Here is a 19318-nt window from a genome sequence, read left to right as displayed (position 1 = left end):
AGGAGTCTGATTGTATGTAGTCGAGACCCTGAAAGCCATATTTGGAGAGTTGTATTGGCTATTATAAGCTTGAGGTGGTGGCTCATTTTTTGGCCTCGTCAAAGGAAGTGGTGGCGGGATTGTATATACCGATACGTCAGACACGGCAAAAGGGGTGTTCCTCACCGGTGCGACTGGAGGTCGTATATTAGAGGTACCAGGGACAACATTGAGGCTGTAGTTTGGCACATACCCTGGTGGTAGAATGTGATCGCTCACTGCATGGAGCGGTGGTTGAGTAGCCCTGGGTACGATGGAAGTTTCCTTCGAGGGACCCTGGGGTGGAGGCTGACCGGAAACCCAAGTTTGATATACATCAGACAGTTGTTGTCTCAATTTACTTTTTTCCTCCGATTCTTGCTCAACTGACGGACCCTGGGGATCGTCACTGAGCAACTCGATTTTATCACTGTTATCCATTAGTACCGTTCCCTTTGATCTGGTGAAGTAATGATGTGTTGCCTGTTTCACCTCAAACCAACCACCTTAAGCTTACTGTATAAGAGACAACAAACGTGTTAGAGTTAGGCATTTTATAGATATGAATCACACGTAATATGCCACGCTCCTAACACTAGCACCATTTCTTTTCTTTTCCCTCACACCTCATTTTGATACCTCATCTTAGAATCGTTGAAACATATTTTGATCGAACCTTTTGTGGGTTGCCTACGTATCATGTCGTCGTATGAATCAGATCATTACGTAGTTCAGGGAGATTGGGAATAGACTAACCCATTTTTCTTTTTTTCTTTATATAAAAACTTTTAAATATATATTTTTTTGAGGTTTTTTTCTTTTTATGGAATTTTGATTTTTTTTTTAAAAAAAAGAAGGAATTCTAAAGAAGGAAGAAAATATTTTGGATTTTGATTTGAAATTTTTTTTGTTCTTTTTATTTTTTGAATGAAAAACTTCGGAAAAGCAGAAAAATATTTTTGGATTTCATTTTTTTTTTTGGATTTTCTAAGGAAAGAATTCTAAAGAAGGAATCAAGGAAATGAAAAATATTTTTGAATTTGTTTTTTAAAAATTGGGGCCGGAACCGATGAGGTTTGCCTATGTATCTCACATCCAGTGAGAATCAGACCCGCGTAATTCGGTCAAAATGACTATTTTTCTCCTTTTGATTTTTATGAAAATTAATCTTTACACCTCACGCCAGATTACTATAAAATCTTTTAAAAAAAGATTAGTTGTACTAAACTAGGAGAATTATTTTTCTTTTTTATAATTTCGCTCAACTAATTTTCTAAAGCCGGTCAACAATGCAAGCAAGACTTCCAAATGATGTAGCAAGTAGCACATAAGTGAACATGATGGTCTCAAAGAGGATACCTGTCTTATACGGACCCGGCCCCTGTGCCGAGTTTCGCTAAGTCAAATGCACGTGATACAAATAAATCTAACTTAACTAGGGATATTCATTGCTTGTGGCTTGTCCTTCTGAGTTTTTAAATCCTAAAGGAGATGGTATCTAAACCTGGCTTACCCGGGTAGATAACCCGATCCGAGGAGCGTCAAGCGTCACCAGTAGTAGAACAACACTCGCTAGCTAACGCGTCTCCCGCCTAAACATATGTGACTAAATCCTTCATCAGGTGACAAGCACCTCGGCTATCTCAAAGAAAGAGGGTTATGTCAAGCAAATGCCCAATTTAAATTCAAGAAGACTCAGAGGGGTGCGAGAGAAGATAGTTTATATGTACAGTTCAACAATATCAAAGTGGTAAAAAGCGGAAAAATAGTACATTAGGCCCAAATAAATCACAGTATATAGAAAAATTAATAAAGCCAAATAAAGTCAATGTACAAGCTCGAATTCTTGAGAATCTCCAGCAGAGTCGCCAGAGCTGTCACACCCCTTTTCTACCCCCCAAATGATATGTGTTATGGATTGTGGGTTAAAGAGTTTTTCCAATTAAAGTGACAATTTTGAAATAAGGATTATTTTGTTATTCAGAGTCGCCACTTGGAATTGATTTTTGGTGTTCCAAGTAACATTTTATTTGAATCCTTACTCAAAGGAAGGTTTGACTCTATCATTATTGGTCTGCGAAAATAAAATCCGAGTAAGGAATTTTGCTGACCGGGGAGAAGGTGTAAGGCATTCCCCGAGTCCCGTGGTTCTAGCACGGTCGCTTTTATTGACTAAAATTGGCTTGAATTAATTTTTGGATAAACTGTGCTTTATTGATTTCCATGTTTTATCTATCCATTTTTATAGTTTGATTATTCGTAATTAAGGAATTATCTTGAAACGCGTCATGTGTACGTGTACCCATTTTGTTTGGCGCATTAAAAATCATGTAACGCATGCGTGTACACAATTGATAACACTTTTATTATTATTAAGATTGTTCCGTCAAAGTTGTGTGAACGCATACCTTGCCTTTAATTTTAGAAATCGTAATAATGTCACGCGAACGTATACATACTCACGATAATTTGAAATTAAAAGCGTGCCTAAAATCATACTAACGTATTCAAGACTTGTTTCTTCGCTACATTAGAGATTGTTGTGAAACTCAAGAGTTATGGAGATTATTGGAGCTATTTAAACAATCATCTATTTTGTAAAATAGGCCAACTTACTTATTTCAAACCAAATGTTATTGACCCGATTATTAAAGGGTAAGAATAAACTAAAGCCCAAAATTAAATCGATTAACACAAACCCATGAATCTGCAAAGCCCAACACGATTAGTTGCCGTAAACTTTTAGTGAATTCAAACAATAGCTTCTTTAATCAAACATGAAGCTAATGTATCAACTATAACGAGGGGGAGATGGAAAATCAATATATCACAAATATTAAATTGTAAATAATGAACTAATCATGAATCTCACAAATCAAGTCATGGCATAAGACAAAAGACTAACTAATTAAGACTACTACGAAAGGCAAACTAAAACAAAAGAGCAATAATTAATCAAAACCATTCGCTAAAATAAAAAAATGAATATGGAGATAAAATGAGTGTAAAATAAAGTAATATTACTACTTTCAACCATAGCATCTCAATTACATATTGCTTGACCGAGATAGGAACTATGAACGGAGTTTCGCTGGCTAAATCGAACTACGACCTTGAACCCAACAGAAGTTATGGATGGAGTCGTTGGACTAAACATATCATCTGGAACCAATGGGTCTTAGGTTAGTGTTTCGATGGATACTAGAGTGTTTTTGGGGGGTGGTTTTCGACTAATTTTTGGCTGGGAAAAGGGGCTGTTTTCAGCACTTTTTCAACTGAAATTTCAGCTAAGTTTGGGGTAATTTTGGAGCTAGTTCGACAGAAAAGATGGTGGTAAAGAGATGATTATTTTTGGTGGGTTTTTGGAAGAGATGAGGTGAGGAAGATGAGTGTATGATTAGGAATAAGAAGAGGAAAACAACTGCTCGTTTTTTTTTTCCTTTCCTTTCCTTTCCTCACTCATTTTTTTTTGTTTCTCCCTATTCCCGTATCTATATTTTTCCTTCAACTTTTCGTGTGTTCTTTTGAATGAGCGATATGTGGGGGGAGGGGGGGAGGGGGAGAATTGTGAGTGGGTACAAGCATGGAGGACAAGAAAAAGTAGAATGGGGATAAAGTGTGGGGGGCAAAGAGTGGGGGACAAGGGAAAGTGGAGTGGGGACACGCATGAGAAGATGGGAGCTAGAAAAATGGAGTGAGAAGTAAGGTATTGGTGAGATGAGTGGGAAAAAATTCAAGCACTGTCAAAAATTAGTTGTTCACATGGCTAACCATGAACTTAAACGAATTCTTGAAAAGACGGTTAGTGCTTCTCGTAATGATTGGTCTGCAAAGTTGGATGAAGATTTATAGGCGTATAGTACTGCGTTCAATACAATCATATGGACTTCACCATTCAAATTAGTGCATGGAAAATCGTGTCATCTACCTATTGAGATAGAACATAAAGCTTATTGGGCAATTAAGATGCTTAATCTTGATCTTAGTCTTGCAAGTAAACACAGGTTGGCGCAGATGAATGAATTGGAGGAGTTTAGACTGGACGCGTATAAAAATGAGTGAATTTTTAAGGAAAAGACAAAGAGGTGGCATGATCATCTGATTAAGCCAAGGGAGTTTCATGAAGGAGACATAGTCTTATTATACAATAGTAGACTTAGGTTGTTCCCCAGAAAATTCAAATAAAGATGGACAAGTTCGTATGTGGTGAAACACATCTCACTGTATGGCGCCATTGAAATACAGGATGGAGAAGGAATGGAAGTTTTAAGGTTAATGAGCACAGGTTGAAACATTACCTTGTTGGAGGATTTTGACAAGCAATCCTTCAGCATCGTGATCAAATGACCTTAAGTGACGGAGTCAAGCTGACGATTATAACTTAAAACTACTTATAACCCTCTTTATTGCTTTTGTAGACTAGTTAGATAATGGTAATTTAGTATTATTAGAGTTTAGGAGTTTTGGTAATTATTTTAACAGGTATGAGCATGAATCAAATACAAAATAAGTACAAAATAGTGTCAGCGTGCGACCTGTAGGCTAAAAAAGTAAAAAAATTGGGACTTTGAGAAAATTTGCCTACTGCGTCACGTGGGGCGCCGCGCTTGTTCAAATGAAAAAAATATGTCAGATATGGCTCTCTGAAAAACCCCACTACCACGCCGCGCCCAGCGACTTGGTAGTGTAAAAATTCGGCACTGATATTAAAAAAAGCTTTTAAAATTAAAATCTGATTTTGAAAAAAACGGGACAGACTACTACTACCCCCACCCAGTTTTTTCCACTTTCCACCATCTCTCTCATTCTCTCTCAAACCTCTCTTCTCTAACTCACCCCCAAATCCCCCATTCTTCTTCTTCTTCTTCAAAGTTTTTCACCTCCTATTCTCCCACTTCCATCACTCATCAAGGTAAATTATCCTTCTTGTAGTATTTAATTGTAGATTTTACTTAACTTTAGTTTAAGTTCTCTAACCCTAGGTATTTTTTTTTGAGCTAATATTTTAGCTATTTTTCTTTTATTTTGGCCAAAATTCTTGCAAAAACTTGTGGGATTTTCATTGTTCTTATGATTATGGGTGATTTTTGGTGTGTTTTGATTGTTTTGGAATTAATTTATGTTGAAACTTGGTGGGGGTGCCCAAGTGGCCGAAAATAGGTGAGGTTTTGTGTAAAATTGTGCACTTTGTGCTATTGGGAAGATGTGGTGATGTTATGGTTGTCGTGAGTGGTATTTTTGATATGGTTGTATGATGATTCTAACCCACTTTGAATTGAAATAAGAAGGTGAAAGGTATGCCCACCATGTGTTTGTTGAAATGTCTTAGTGATATAAAATTGTATAGTGTTGCTAATGTTGAAGGAAAATGCTTTGTGGGATGTGATGCTAGATAATAAGTGTGGGGTGAGAGGTCATGTTCGTATGTTGTGAAACTTAATTTGTTAGCCCCGAGTGCTAATTGATTGACCGCCCCATACTAATATGTTGCTAGGTGCTAAATGGGGTGCCCGATTCATGCTAAGTACGTATGTAGTGTTGTATTGTATCGTAATTTTGTTAGTAGTGGATTAGACTAACTTCTTATGCTTCTTTTATTAATTACTAGTTTAGCTTCTTAATTTTGTATTTTACATTAGTATAGTCCGTGGTTATGTTGTTGTAATATTATGTTGGTGGATTGTTGACTGCATAACTTTCAATGGGGTAGTCTCAGTCCCCGATATACATTGTACTTGTGAATTTGTCAATAACATAAGTGTTGAGTGGTTACCCCGTTTGGTCCTGTTTATGTTTTAAGTGTTGTGGCTAATGTTGTTCATCTTGTACAGGTACAATGTCTCGCCGTCCTAGCAAACGTTCTAACACAGGTACCTTAGAGGTTGCCTCTAGTAGCCGTCCAGGAGGTAGGGGCACCTCCCCCTGCCCCAGTGGAGGAGGAAGAGAAGCACATTGATCCTGATGCGAATGTAGTGCCAGGCGGCAAGTATGGCATTTGGGTTGTGCCAGCTCATGCTAGGATGTGGTACCGGACCTTTGTTCCGGAGACAAGTCCCGACCCGAAAGTTGGCATTGATGATGATAAGCTAGCCAGGAAATACTCGAGGATTCACAACAACATCAAATACATGGGTTTTGAAATCTTGTCCTGTCCCGGTGAGTTAGTGAATGTGAACATGGTTAAGGAGTTTTATGCTAACTGGCAACACGAGGCTAGTTTAGATGTAGTGTATGAAGTGGAGGTGTGAGGCAAGATGATTCCATTTTATTCCCGGGTAATAAATCAGATCATGGGATTCACGGAGCATTCACATAAGTTGTTCTTGAGGTTACTGCGTCGACCCCCTTATCCTGATATTAGACGCCAGCTGTGTGGCCCGGGGTCTCTTTCCACATGGACGTGAGATGCTAATGAGTTCCACAAGGACATGAAGAAGTGCCATTTCCAGTGTCCCGCTAAAGTCGTTCTCCGTTTGATTAATGTAAAGATCATACCTACCCAGAACGACACCGATGTCTCCCGGTTGAAGATGTGTCTCATTTATGCTATTCTGACTCGGATAAAGTTTGAACTGGGTAAAATTATGCTTGAGCACATATCTCGAGTATGACCACTTAGGGCCCGCCGCCTATATTTTCTGAGTATGATCATGCAACTTTTGACGACCCACCATGTGGAGGAGGAGTTCCATTATGATAGGGACATTACGGTTTTGTGGCCTCTTAAGCCTTTTGATGTCACATCTGTGACAGACCCCCCTGTTGCTGTTGTTCTTGTAGATCAGAGATTTGTTCGTGTTGAGGAGACATTGCAGCTGCTATTTGCTGATATGTGCCTTCGTGCTGCTCGGGGGAAAGTTCACTTGGCAAAGCTGCAGGCGGACCATCCACTCTCCGCAGTCACGCAATAGTGGTTGGGCTTAGCTGCTGGAGTACAGATGCTACCAGATGAGGACGCCAACTCTATTCCCTCTAATGAAGAAGAGTACGTGCGCACTTTTGAGGGTATTGATGAGGAGTAGGCCATGGGCCTCAGGGAGTTACCTTTTAACTCTTGTTTTACTATTTTGCATTGGGGACAATGCAATTTCTTAAGTGTGGGGTGCTCCTATTTGATTGTATTTGTACTTGTTTTCTATTTGCCGGTTGGTTTTGTTTGATTTGTTTCTTGCTTTCTTAGACTATGGTCTATAATCATAACTCTGAATTCTATCGGCCTGTAATAGTTAGTAATTAACTATTTAGTTTCAAATCTTCCCGATGATGAATTTCGTCGACTTGCTTCTTGAGGGATTTGAAGTCGAACGAGAAAAATACAAAAAAAAAATTAAAATCCAAAAATATATCCTTTGTTTTATTTAATTCTATTTTATTTTACTTTCTTAGGTAGTGTAGTAATTCTCCTTTGGTTTTTTTTTGTGCCGCGTTCTTTTTCAAGGGTTTTACTTGAACAGGATGTAGTTAGTTTTTTGTTTTATAGGAATAAAGAATCTTGAGTCATAGTGCTAATTTGAAGCAATTTTCCTTTACTGCATATGCCTTGAGAGTGGTGAGTACCTTAGTCGTGACGCCTAGGCTCAATTCTTCACTTTTAGATAAGTGCCTTATATTGCTTGATCATAACTCTGCTTAACTGCTTTGACCAGAGAGTCAGGAAAGATCCGATCCTGAGTGAGTTATGTGTCAATGTGTGAGTGAGGTTTTTGTTGATATTATGTGCATGTCAGTTGATGTCTAGAACTTGCCCTGTGAGTTTGCAAAAAGAAATAGCAGTCTTGTTCAGTCTAGAAAGTGATATAGGCATTTCTTTGTTGAGCAAGATATATGCTTTTGTCCACCTAATTAATGTTTATCTTAGTTAGCCCCTTTGAGCCTGCAATCCTATTTCTTTGGCAACCACACTACAAGCCTGTCCTCTTTGTTTGAATTGACTATCTGTTTGAACTGTTAACCTCTCTTGAGCACTTGAGTTTGTTATGAGCTTGTAAAAGCTAGGTAGAGGTATGGTTGGGTTTTGAGCGGAGCTATAGAAAAGGGAAAGGTGCACTGTTGAATTATTTTTATGAGAATCACTTGTAGGGAATTGAAAAAAGAAGAAGAGAAAATCAGAATCTAGAAAAAGAAAAAATATTAGTGTTTGTATATATTATAAAGAAAATTAGTCCTTGCTAGTGGTAACTCTTACTTTGTCTATGCTTAAAGAAATTGGGAGCTTGGTGTTAATATGATGTGAAGGCTGTGACTTGGTTCAACACAAGTGTGGGGTTTAATGTGTTAATGTACATGTATTAAAGTGCTTAAGGAGGTGTAGTCACTATATCCATATGTATCCTACCAGTCCCGCAACCTACATTATAACCAAAATTAAGTCATACTTGATCTTTGACTGAATGAGCTCAAATTAGTAGAGTATTACACTACGGGCAAGCATATGGTACATCTTCTGTGGTGCATGAATTTTATTTCTGAGAGTGAGTGAATTCTTTCTATCTTGAGTTTCTAATTGCTCTTGAACTTTATTGTATATGGAACTACTCTCTATTGTTTGTGTGGGGGCACATGACTTGTGAAGGTAAGGTAAAGTCTTTGACCTCTGTGTTAGAGTAAGTAAACGCAGGTTGTGAAAAGAATGTGTGGTACTTTTGAGTCGAGTCCTGAGGTTAGGATGTTATGATAGGGTGCTTAGTTGATTTTAAACATTCTTGGCACTATGTGTTAGGGATGTTGTTTAATGAAAAGGTCATCCCTAGGTGAAGTGCAGTTTGATTGCTCGAGGACGAGCGATAGTTAAGTGTGAGGTATTGATGGTAGGCTAGAAACCCGTATTTTAACCATAGTATTGCACTCTAATTATTGTATTTTACATGTGTTTGAGCTTAAACGATAGTGAATTATACTTATTATGTGTTTATGCCTTGTAGGAAATGATTCTGAGCTATTTAGGTAATTTGGAGCGAAATCAAATAAGTTGGAGCTTTGAAGTTTCAGTAGAAGCCTGAGAAATTAAGTCGGGATCACATTAGAGGGGTCGAGGACCAAGTCCGGATCTCAAAATGTGAACACATGAATTTACTATGAGAAATAGCCACTACCGCGCTGCATGGGGCGCCGCGAGGCGCAGCGCGACAATGCAAAAGTAGCCTAACAAGAAAAATGCGAGCTCTCTGGATTTCCTCACTAGCATGCCGCATGGGGTAGTTTCGTCTAGGCTTGTTTATACATGGTATGAATAAACCAAAAATACGATTTTGAAGGGACTTTTGACCTACGAAATATTGGAGAACCGACCTAGGCAAGAAGACTCAAGAATTCATCAATATTACAACCTGCAATCGGTGTAATACGGGAGTTTGTATCGAAATCATTAGCTTGATATTTTTTTTGTTCTTAAACTTATTTGAGATGTATTACTCCATTGTTATGCAGTAATTTCCATTAGGGTATTGACAGATACAATGTTTCGATAACGTAATTAGGGATTCGATTCTTGATAATTGTTAGAATTAATTGATGTAGCTTTAATTTGTATTGTGAGTTATTTGTTGTTTTGCTTAATCGAAAGAGGAGTTTGATATTGAATTTCTTCACATCTTATGCTCTAGTTTAAATTCGTGATTCAAATAGGTAATCGAAAGAGCCTCTTGAATTGTTAATCGAACTAGAAAATAGGAAAATATTCGTGAGAAGTTACCCTTTAGATCATAACCATCATTTGATTGTTGCAATTGTTTACTGTGCTTCAATTGGATTAATTACTGAGTTAACGTTCAATCAAAAGAGGAACATTAACTTCAAGTGCAATCTGATTATTGGTTGAATTCGTGAGAATCAACCGTATTATAGAGTGAATTAACTCAAGAATTGGATCCCGAGTCGGTTATCTTTCACCTATCTAGTCAAATACCCTTATCCCTCTCATTGATATTTCTTTGTTGCTCATATGCTGTCTTTTGTGATCAATTGTTATTAGCTCAATTTTTAGTAGTTCACCGTAGTAACAGTTATCAAATCAAGTATTAATTTTCCTGGATAGTAATCAACTGAAGATTATTCGAACACTGTTTAAATCCAATCCCTGTGGAGACGATAATTAAACTATACTATCTTTGACTAGCGAGCAATAATTTTGTGTTGTGTTTTGCGCTCGTCAGACTCAACATCCGTCTTTAGAGGGAAAGATTGGGAGTTCGACATTTTAAACGCAGACCTGAAATCAAAGACACTTCAAGTGTGAAGTAGGGTGTGTTATGGAAATTTGTATCAAATTGCCACTATTATCCTTAGCCCCACAGTGGGCGCTAAACTGTTTACCCTCAAAATCGGATAACAATTAAATTTGTAAGTGGTTTTAAGGATATGCGGATTAATTTGATACAAAACGATAAACTGGATTTAAAGAAACAAATAGAAATATAGTAAATTCAAACCACGCGGGGAAGATGTCTTCAGCCATAGTGAGCTATTTGCCCTCGATCTGGGCTCACAATGGTCAATATTGATGAATGAAAGAAAAACTTAGAATAACAGTGGAAATAATAGTATATTGCTTTGGAATGCGTGTTACAACGTGCTTAATGAATTATCATACCCCCTTTATATAGTAGGGGAATCCTACTCTAAGTATAACTCTATAAAAAGTAAAATATCTTCTATTTTTATTGGTTGTCGGTTTCACATCGATACCTGCCGAGATCCACGCCGTAATATTCGACCAGTCACGAATATTATGGCCTCCTGTTGGCCGCGCTTGATTACCCGACGACGCTCTTCGAAGTCCTTCAGGTTTTAGGTCGGTCTCGAATCATGACCCCGATATTATCGAGGGTAGATGATCGGTCCCCGTACTCTGACTCGAGGATATCCTTTCTTCGATTCCGATCTTTCACAATCATATCTCGAGCTCATTTTACCCTATTGGAGGCTGGAGTGTATCATGAGCCCGAACTTTACCCGTACACATATGGAATTTCCAATCGAAGACTAATGCAAAATTCTTGAAGTGTAAATGGAAACCAGATGCCTATGAAATGTCAATATTTGGAGTCCGAAACCAAAGTGTGGTTCTTTTGGATTCAAACGACATAAATAGGTAAAAAAAACTATGTACCATTTTATGTATAGCGCGGTTATTCACCGCGCTATACCTTAACGGACAAACAATCACGCTATATATAAAATGTCCTGCCCCACCAATAACTCTTATGCACTTAACTGACCACTAATAATTCATATGGGTATAACGCCTATGATATATCCGCTAAATATATAGCGCATACTATGTATGCGCTATACTTCAATTATTGTACCCCCGGACTGGTTTTTTTCTTATTTAAGGAGTTCCAAAATTAGCTAAAAATTAATTCTGGATCCTTCAGGTCTTCAAAAATATTTTTTCGTTAAATTATTTTGCATTTTTTCATAATGTCCGAAGAGCGCAAAATTAGGGTTTCATTATATTGGAGGAAGGGGGAGGGGGGGGGGGGGGGGTTATGGTAAAGAATAACTCAGTACGATATAGTTGTTCTCCACAGGTAATCCATCAACCGGCAGCCCGAAGAGAACCTCCCATCCTCAAGCGTGATGGTAGCCTCGCCTATGGGTAGATGAAACGTGTGCGTCTCCGGTCGCCACTGTTCTATCATAGTTGTGATCAACGCCCAGTCGAACTGCAACCAACCGACCTCTATGATCCTGTAGAAACCCATATCCTGAAGGCGTTTAACTATACAGGGATGGAGTGGGTGGTCCCTAATGAACTCCCACATATCGTCTATACGTCTGGGGCGGAATATCTGGGACAAACACTGCCCATCCCATATGTATGAAGACCTATGGTTGCCCTGTAGCAACAGTAGCTCTCGAGATGCAGGTCCGGAATGTATAGGGTAACCTCCATGACGATATCTACAAATTGAACAATATCAATTAAAGTATTTTTCTTTTTGATTGATTTACATCTTTAAATATATTGCAATATCTTTTATATTAATATTTAATCGATATTTTTACTATATTATTACTTAAGTTGATACATTTTTTATATTATTATTTTATATGTTAATTTATTATTTTATATGTTAGTTTATTATTTTATATGTTAGTTTATTATTTCATATGTTAGTTTATTATTTTATATGTTAGTTTATTATTTTATAACTATACATGATATAATTAATAAGTATTCATACAAAAATACTTAGTTTGACAAATATTGTTAATGTTTATGTTATTTTCTTATATTTGTTAACTAAAATTCGAGAGAGTTTGTGTTTGAACTATCATCTTTTTTTTCCAGATATTTTTAGGGTTAATAGATAATTAAATAATTAATTTCAATAACTACAAAGATACTACGCTAAAGGGCACTACGTTTTACTACGCTAAAGAACACTAGATTACAATTACGGGCATATCATAACACTAAAGGGTACTAAATAATAATAAAGTCACATATTAATATATGTACAATAATAAAATCTAAATAACATTAATTATTCATAAAATAATAATTTATCTATTTTACTAATCTTTTAGCACATAAATAATCTAATCCGAATAAAAAAATAAATTAATTTAATCACAAAACAATCACGAAAATACATATACCACAGTAAAAACAACTAATAAATATTTTTTTATAACAACTAATAACATTAATTATTCATAAAATAATAATTTATCTATTTTACTAATTTTTTACAACAACAATAATCTAATCCAAATAAAAAATAATAAATTAATTAAATCACAAAACAATCACGAAAAAACATAGATCACAGTAAAAAAACTACTAATACGTATTTTTTATACATGAGTTTTAACAAAAAGTAAGTCAGAATACCTCGATTTAAAATTTTTTGAAAGGTGAAGATTTGATGATTTGGGGCAGAAACGAGCAATCCACTACGCAATAACGCCTTAGATCCGGTGTTAGCTTGCCTACAATATAGAGAAGATATACTTTTTGTGGGACGGGTGGGCTCCAATAGAATTTTTTTTATAGAATGTGATCTATCTTATTTTTCAGGTAATCCTACTTCTTATTAAAAGTAAACTTTAGTTACTTTTTAAGTAAAGTGATAGTGTAAATATTTCTTCACAATGAAATACAACAATTTTTGATTTAATCAAAATCAAATTTGAGTTCACACTTATTTATCCTAGACGAGGTGTTTTGCATTAAGTATTAAAAATTTATGCTGATGCAGATTTTGAATATTCTTCTTGAGAGTTGGAAAAAGAAAATAGTTTATATTTCTTCCACTGTATCGACATTGTATTTTACTCCTTCCGTCTCAAATTATTTATCGTATTTCTGATCTCTTTTATACGGCCCTTAAGAAACATTAATTAGAAGGTTTTTTTTTACTAGTTTAACCTTTATTTATATCTTAAGATATAATCTCTCTTCATTGAATATTTATTCTAATATGTGTCATCTTCATCTTCAAGAACAATTAATACTAAGAATAAAATGAGGAAATAATAATTAATTTTGTCTTGAACTTTTAAAATAGTAAATAATTTGAGAAAATTACTTTTAGAAATCACAATAGATAATTTTAGAAGGGAGTAGGGTGTACAATACCTCTTAGATCTAAAAATATTAATGAAGTAGTTTAGGGAAGCCACGTCCTTCAGTTAATCGAGGTTATGGTTGCTTCAAGTCTACTTTCCACATTATTTTAATCATTATTAATTCAAACACTAAATACAGTAGCCTAATTCTAATAGAAATGCATGAATATTTAAAACTAAAAAGAATGCAGACATAATTTCTTTAGGATATGGTTATCTTCATTAATAATGTCTAATAACAGAAGACGAGCTCTTGTAAGATCCTTTTTTTGGGGTTAGTAAAAGACTTATTTAAAATAAAACACATACTAGGACTTTTATTTGTATAGCGTAATTGTTTTTATATGCTATAAGTGCACGTCAGTAGATCACTTACATTATCTTTTTGGTAATTCATCACACTTATCATATATATCCTGTTACCTAATTATTTCTTATATATGTTACCTGATAGTATAAATATATTTTTAGGCCGTCAAGCGATAATTTCTTTCTTTCAGGTGCATGCAAACCCTGTAACATCAGACGAAATGAAACGTTGCGAATACAGAGAATACAACTTCAATATGTCACTGCTTTATTCACCCCATTTGGTTAGTGCAGAAACAGTTTTTGATTTATATCTCGATGAAATAGACGAATCTTGGACGACCAAAATCCAAAGTTTCGATTATGTGATCATCTCCGCCGGCCACTGGTTCTTCCATCCACCCATGTTTTACTTAAACCACCGCCTCGTTGGTTGCCTAGACTGTTCCCAGTCCAATGTTAGCCATTTGACATCATATTTCAGTTATCGGAGGGCATTTCAGATGGCTTTTCGGGCCATAAATAGCCTGCAAAATTACAATGGTGTGATATTTTTGAGGACATTTGCACCATTAATGTTTTAACTTCACTGCCACACAAGAGGGGGTGATTTGTGTGATGTCCAATTTTTCGCGTGCACAGATTATGGAAGGACCTGGTTCTTCTATGTGTTCCTTATACTACTGTTGCGAAATAATAAATGCAGAAATTAAAGAACACAAGTATTTTATGTGGAAAACATCTGGCTCAAAAGGTGAAAAAATCACGACCTACTTCCCAGTAGGATTTTCCCAAAACTCTTCACTAAATCACGGAGCCAAAAACTGCATTTACAAAATACTTTTGTAAACCTAAGATTAACTCTAATTCTGTTGTGGCAACCAGCCTCTAACTGCTGTGACAACTTCAAGTTAACTCTAACTTGAATACTCTGAGTACCTATTACAATTGCCTCTAGATAAAGCTGAAAGGTACAATATGAAAACACCTACTACAATTGAACTAGAATAAAAGACAGACACTTGGAGCTGGTTTCTTCTATCTGGTTCATGTAGTTTCAGGTTCGCACACTTGAATCACACACGAACTGCTTACAAAATGCCTTGCTATTTTGTTCTCAATTCACGTTTAACTTCTGCTTTTGTGCGTCACTTGTAGAATGAGAACATCCTGCGATTTATAGAGTTAGTAGAGTAGAAAATAACTAGATTTCTAATACTACTCTTCCTTGGTGGAAGAGTTCTAGTTAATCTCAACTCCTAACTCCTTCCTTATCTTGGATAATGTTCTCGTTGAGTAAGGAGTCCTTCTCCTTATCAATTATGCAATCTTTTCGATCAGGAGATATTTATTATTACGCCAGATTTCGTTTATCTCCTGCATGTGCATCTCACGTGCTTTGAATATGCCCGTGTCTATGCCTACCAGTAATGGATCTGGTTCATCCTTGAGTTCCTTTGTCAATTTTCAAAACTATTCTTTACTTGGGCCAACAACCATCCCATTTTGAAAATGGAACTTGGAGTAACGGTGGAGATTGCACAAAGACCAGGCCATTTAGGAGGAATGAGATGGTATTGGACAGTCATAACTTGGAGTTTTACAAGATTCAATTGCAAGAAGTTAGGATTGCTCAAAAAGAAGGGAGAAAAAGAGGTTTGAAATTCAGGTTGTTTGATGTAACGCGACCCATGTTGTTGAGACCAGATGGTCATCCTAGTAAATATGGCCGTTGGACAAAGCCGAATGCTACAGTGCTTATTGACTGCCTCCACTGGTGTTTGCCGGGACCGATTGATACCTGGAATGATTTTTTGCTACAACTGTTGAAAAGGGAGGCAGCAGATATATAGATCATGATTTGCATGAACAATATTCATCTTAATTATGTCTTATTGTGTTGGGTCTTTTTCGAAGGACAACCACGTTTAAATGGTTATTGAGGATTGCTGCTCCTGGGTTTAAGTTATCACTACTAGACAAATGATCGATCTATGTCTTTAGTTTAATTGTGCTCAATATCATAGAGAACAAACTATATATGCGACACGAAGGCGACTAAATTTTCACCTTATAAAAAAATATATATAGACTACGCAACATGAATGTATATCTTTCTTTTTAGATACTAACCCAAGCCCCTGAATTATAATGTAAACACTATGGAACCTTGAAAGCTATTCATAAAATGTAATCTATGGCTTTGCCCCAAGAAAAATAAAAGCCAGTAACGGAACCAAGAAATGAAAAAGTTGTACGTTGTGCGATACAAATTATCTTAGCATGCAATTATGAAATCTAATATTTGTTGGTCACTTATTCAATTCTAATCTTTTATACTTTATGTTGATTTTTATTCAAAAGGATTCTATGGACTGTACCGTAATGTCTATAGAAGAGTTCCGGCATTGAAGTAAGGATATGTCACGTTTGCAAGCTATTGAATTGGGTCCGCTGAGAAGCATCATGTTCTTATTGAAGTACGTACATCATATTTTTATAGTTATCCATTGCTTTGTATGAGATAAAGAATTAAATTTTATATTCCAATTCAAGCAGATACATTGTCCTATTTCAATGTTTTCTTTACATGTGTAACACATTCCAGATTCTGCAAAAGTAAGATCTATCTAAGAAAGTTATTTCTCTCATTTTGATACACTGTTCATAGAGATATATGATTTTGACTCTATTGAAGACTATCTTAAATGACTTTGGCAGATCTTTTAAAAGCATCTATTACCCATGATCGCCGATTTTGGCAGATCATTTTTCGTTTTAATTCCTTTTATTGTTCACCAGATAAGCATCTAAATAGGAAAAGTAGTAGACTTAAACATTGCCTTTCTGTCATGAGCCAAAATCCCAAGTGCCATGATGGCTATTGCACCCTATTTTGTACTAGTCAAGACATGATTCAACTTGTGATTTCTCTGTTGTTGATGAAAGAGAGTCGCCACCTAATTTTTAAAGGTATACTAGTGTACCAATTTAATTACTAAGTTATGTTCGTTACAGGTCTGCAAACCGGTGAGATTATGGGTAAGAGTTTTTGTTCTTCTAAGGGGAAGGTGTTAGACACCCCTTAAAATCTACCTGAGGTAGCTCTATAGGACTTAGACTAATTTAAAGGCTCAGTTATTTATACTATGCTTTGATTATTACTAAGACATGGCTCGCTATATACTAAAGGGAATGTATATGTGTAAGACATAAGAAGGGTATGGGATTATAAAAGAGTTATTGAAAGTTAAGAGGGTTTTGAAAGTACTCTAGATTTTAAAGCTGGTAATTATTAAGTCATGAAAGTAAGTACATTGAAGAATAGATGCTAGAGTAATCTTAAGAGTTGTTTGTAAGAAAGATAATTTTCAAATGTACCTTGGTTTTTTCTAAAAAAAAGATTTGAAGAAGCGAGTCTTTGAAAATTTATTTGAGACTGTTCGTTACTGCTTTTTTTATGAAAATCTAATTTCATTCCTTGTTAGTGAAAATCAGTGATTCTTTCCTAATTTTCTTTGAAAACGGGCTCCGTTCTGATTAAGGACCTGAGCTTCAAAAATCTTTAAAAAAAGTGAGTGTGCAAGATGGAAAGTTATAATTAGCAGGAGGCGAAGATTAATTACTAGCTATTCTTTTTAAGTCCTATATTAGTTAAGGTTTGCCTAAGTTTCATGTAATACTATAGCATAAAAGAAAAACACATAATCTAATATATGAGTGTTAAATACAAGAGGACATCATATGATAAAAACAACAACAAGGGCAGTAAGCGAAAGATAATGAAAAGCAGTAAACTAAGCTATGGAAATGAAGAACAGTAACGAAAGAGGTAGGGAGAGAGGACAGGACTCTCATGATTGGGCCCTAATAAGGTAGGCCCAACGACTTGAGAGATGCGGCCATGGCGAGACTAGACTCTTCAAAAATGTAGCAAAAGCTGGTTTGGGCCTTAGTTCCTTAAGAACTGAGCAAAGTCCAAATGTATACATGCCCAAAAGAAATAAAATAAGGTCATTAGAAATATTCCCACACTCTCGGCATATTCAAATACACATGACAGATATATGGATAAATAAATAAAACAAGAAAATAATCAACACAGTAGGAAATTATATTAATGCTGTGGCTTTACTTAGCAAATAATCCACATTGCAAACCTTTCGTTGTCATTAAACATTAAACCCTTAAAGAACTAAATGCGTTAATGAAATAAGGGTTAAGTAGGAAGCCCCACTCAAGGTCGATGCCCCCTTTGGATCCCTGATACTTTAAAATTCCCAAGGGACTCAAGGCCCATGGCAATGTTTGTGCCGGGGAGGGCAGCCCAACATAGAGTCGAACCCCACTCCCAAATACTCTTAAACACTAATAACATATTTTCTTTACAGGTTTGAATGCCAATGAGGCCCTTCCAATGCAAATTAAATGCTAAAGCATTACCTACCACAAAATATACTTTCCTTCCTAACATAAGAATATACAATCTATATTGAATTACTAGACAAACATAAATTCACATGAATTCTAAAGATCTAATTCTGAAACTCATACAGGTGAACATCAGAAATATCATGAACATGTCACAAAAGGCTAAGCCTATAGTAAGGCAATACTCCAAGAAGAGGTAAAGTTATACAACAACAATTCATCATATAAAGAGGTTTCAAAGGTATTTATGACATGATCAACTTTCTCAGTAGGTCCACTAACCTACAGACTACGCCAATGAATTCTTAAGCATCATGCTCCTAATGACATTAACTTCAAGCAAATCATCAAGTTTAGATAGTGTCAGCAAAGATTCTTATGAGACTTTAGGGATTAGACTTGGTTTTAAATTTATCAAGAGAGCAGAGACTAGGATAATTTTGGACAGAATGTATAACCAGGAATTAAGTAATAACATCCAGTAGTTAACTAGTTACTTAAACATCTCAGGCTAGTAATGACCTTATGCAGATAGAGGAATCCTTACATATTTTGAGAGTTGGATCAAGCAAAGTTACAGACAAAGGATAGGCATTTCATCAGGATAGGTTCTAACTCAAACTTAATCCTAAGTTAGCACATAGATACAAAGATGATCATGCTTCCTTTTTTACAAGTTATCACTTAACTATGGTAGAATGACTGGATTCTTTAAAAGATAAAGTTGCATGCCAGCCCTTCCAAAGATGCATGATGACTCTAAAGATAAGAGATATGAGATATAATACTAAATAAGCATATTGCTGAGGGGTGTTGATTAATCAAGAAAATAGTTAAGTTAAGTTTATCAAGTTACCAGCCTCTATAACTGAGAGAAAAGAAGAGAATCCTAATTACATTATGAGAAAAGATGGATTATCCTTAACAGTGTGTACAATAGGATTACAGAGAGAAGAAAGAAGAGGTTTAGTTCAAACAAGAT

General features: G+C 35.8%; 1 protein-coding gene across 1 annotated transcript; it reads left to right on the top strand.

Annotated features, from left to right (window-relative positions):
* The first annotated feature begins 14126 nt into the window (after positions 1–14126).
* On the top strand, positions 14127–15774 carry LOC104091110 (protein trichome birefringence-like 19). The gene is made up of 2 exons (XM_033654766.2): positions 14127–14473; positions 15401–15774. Exons 1-2 carry the CDS (start codon positions 14127–14129, stop codon positions 15756–15758), a joined length of 705 nt encoding a protein of 234 aa, XP_033510657.2. The 3' UTR covers positions 15759–15774.
* Positions 15775–19318: the final 3544 nt, after the last annotated feature.

The sequence above is a fragment of the Nicotiana tomentosiformis genome, chromosome 2 (assembly GCF_000390325.3).
Source record: "Nicotiana tomentosiformis chromosome 2, ASM39032v3, whole genome shotgun sequence".
Lineage (NCBI taxonomy): Eukaryota > Viridiplantae > Streptophyta > Magnoliopsida > Solanales > Solanaceae > Nicotiana > Nicotiana tomentosiformis.
This window is presented reverse-complemented; position numbering and strand designations above follow the sequence as displayed.

What these genes read in the sequence shown, in the direction of transcription:
- LOC104091110 (XM_033654766.2), top strand. Translation starts at nt 14,127, where the DNA reads ATGAAACGTTGCGAATACAGAGAATACAACTTCAATATGTCACTGCTT. An exon ending in ATATTTTTGAGGACATTTGC is followed by an intron (nt 14,474 to 15,400) that starts ACCATTAATGTT and finishes CTTGGGCCAACA; the next exon opens with ACCATCCCATTTTGAAAATG.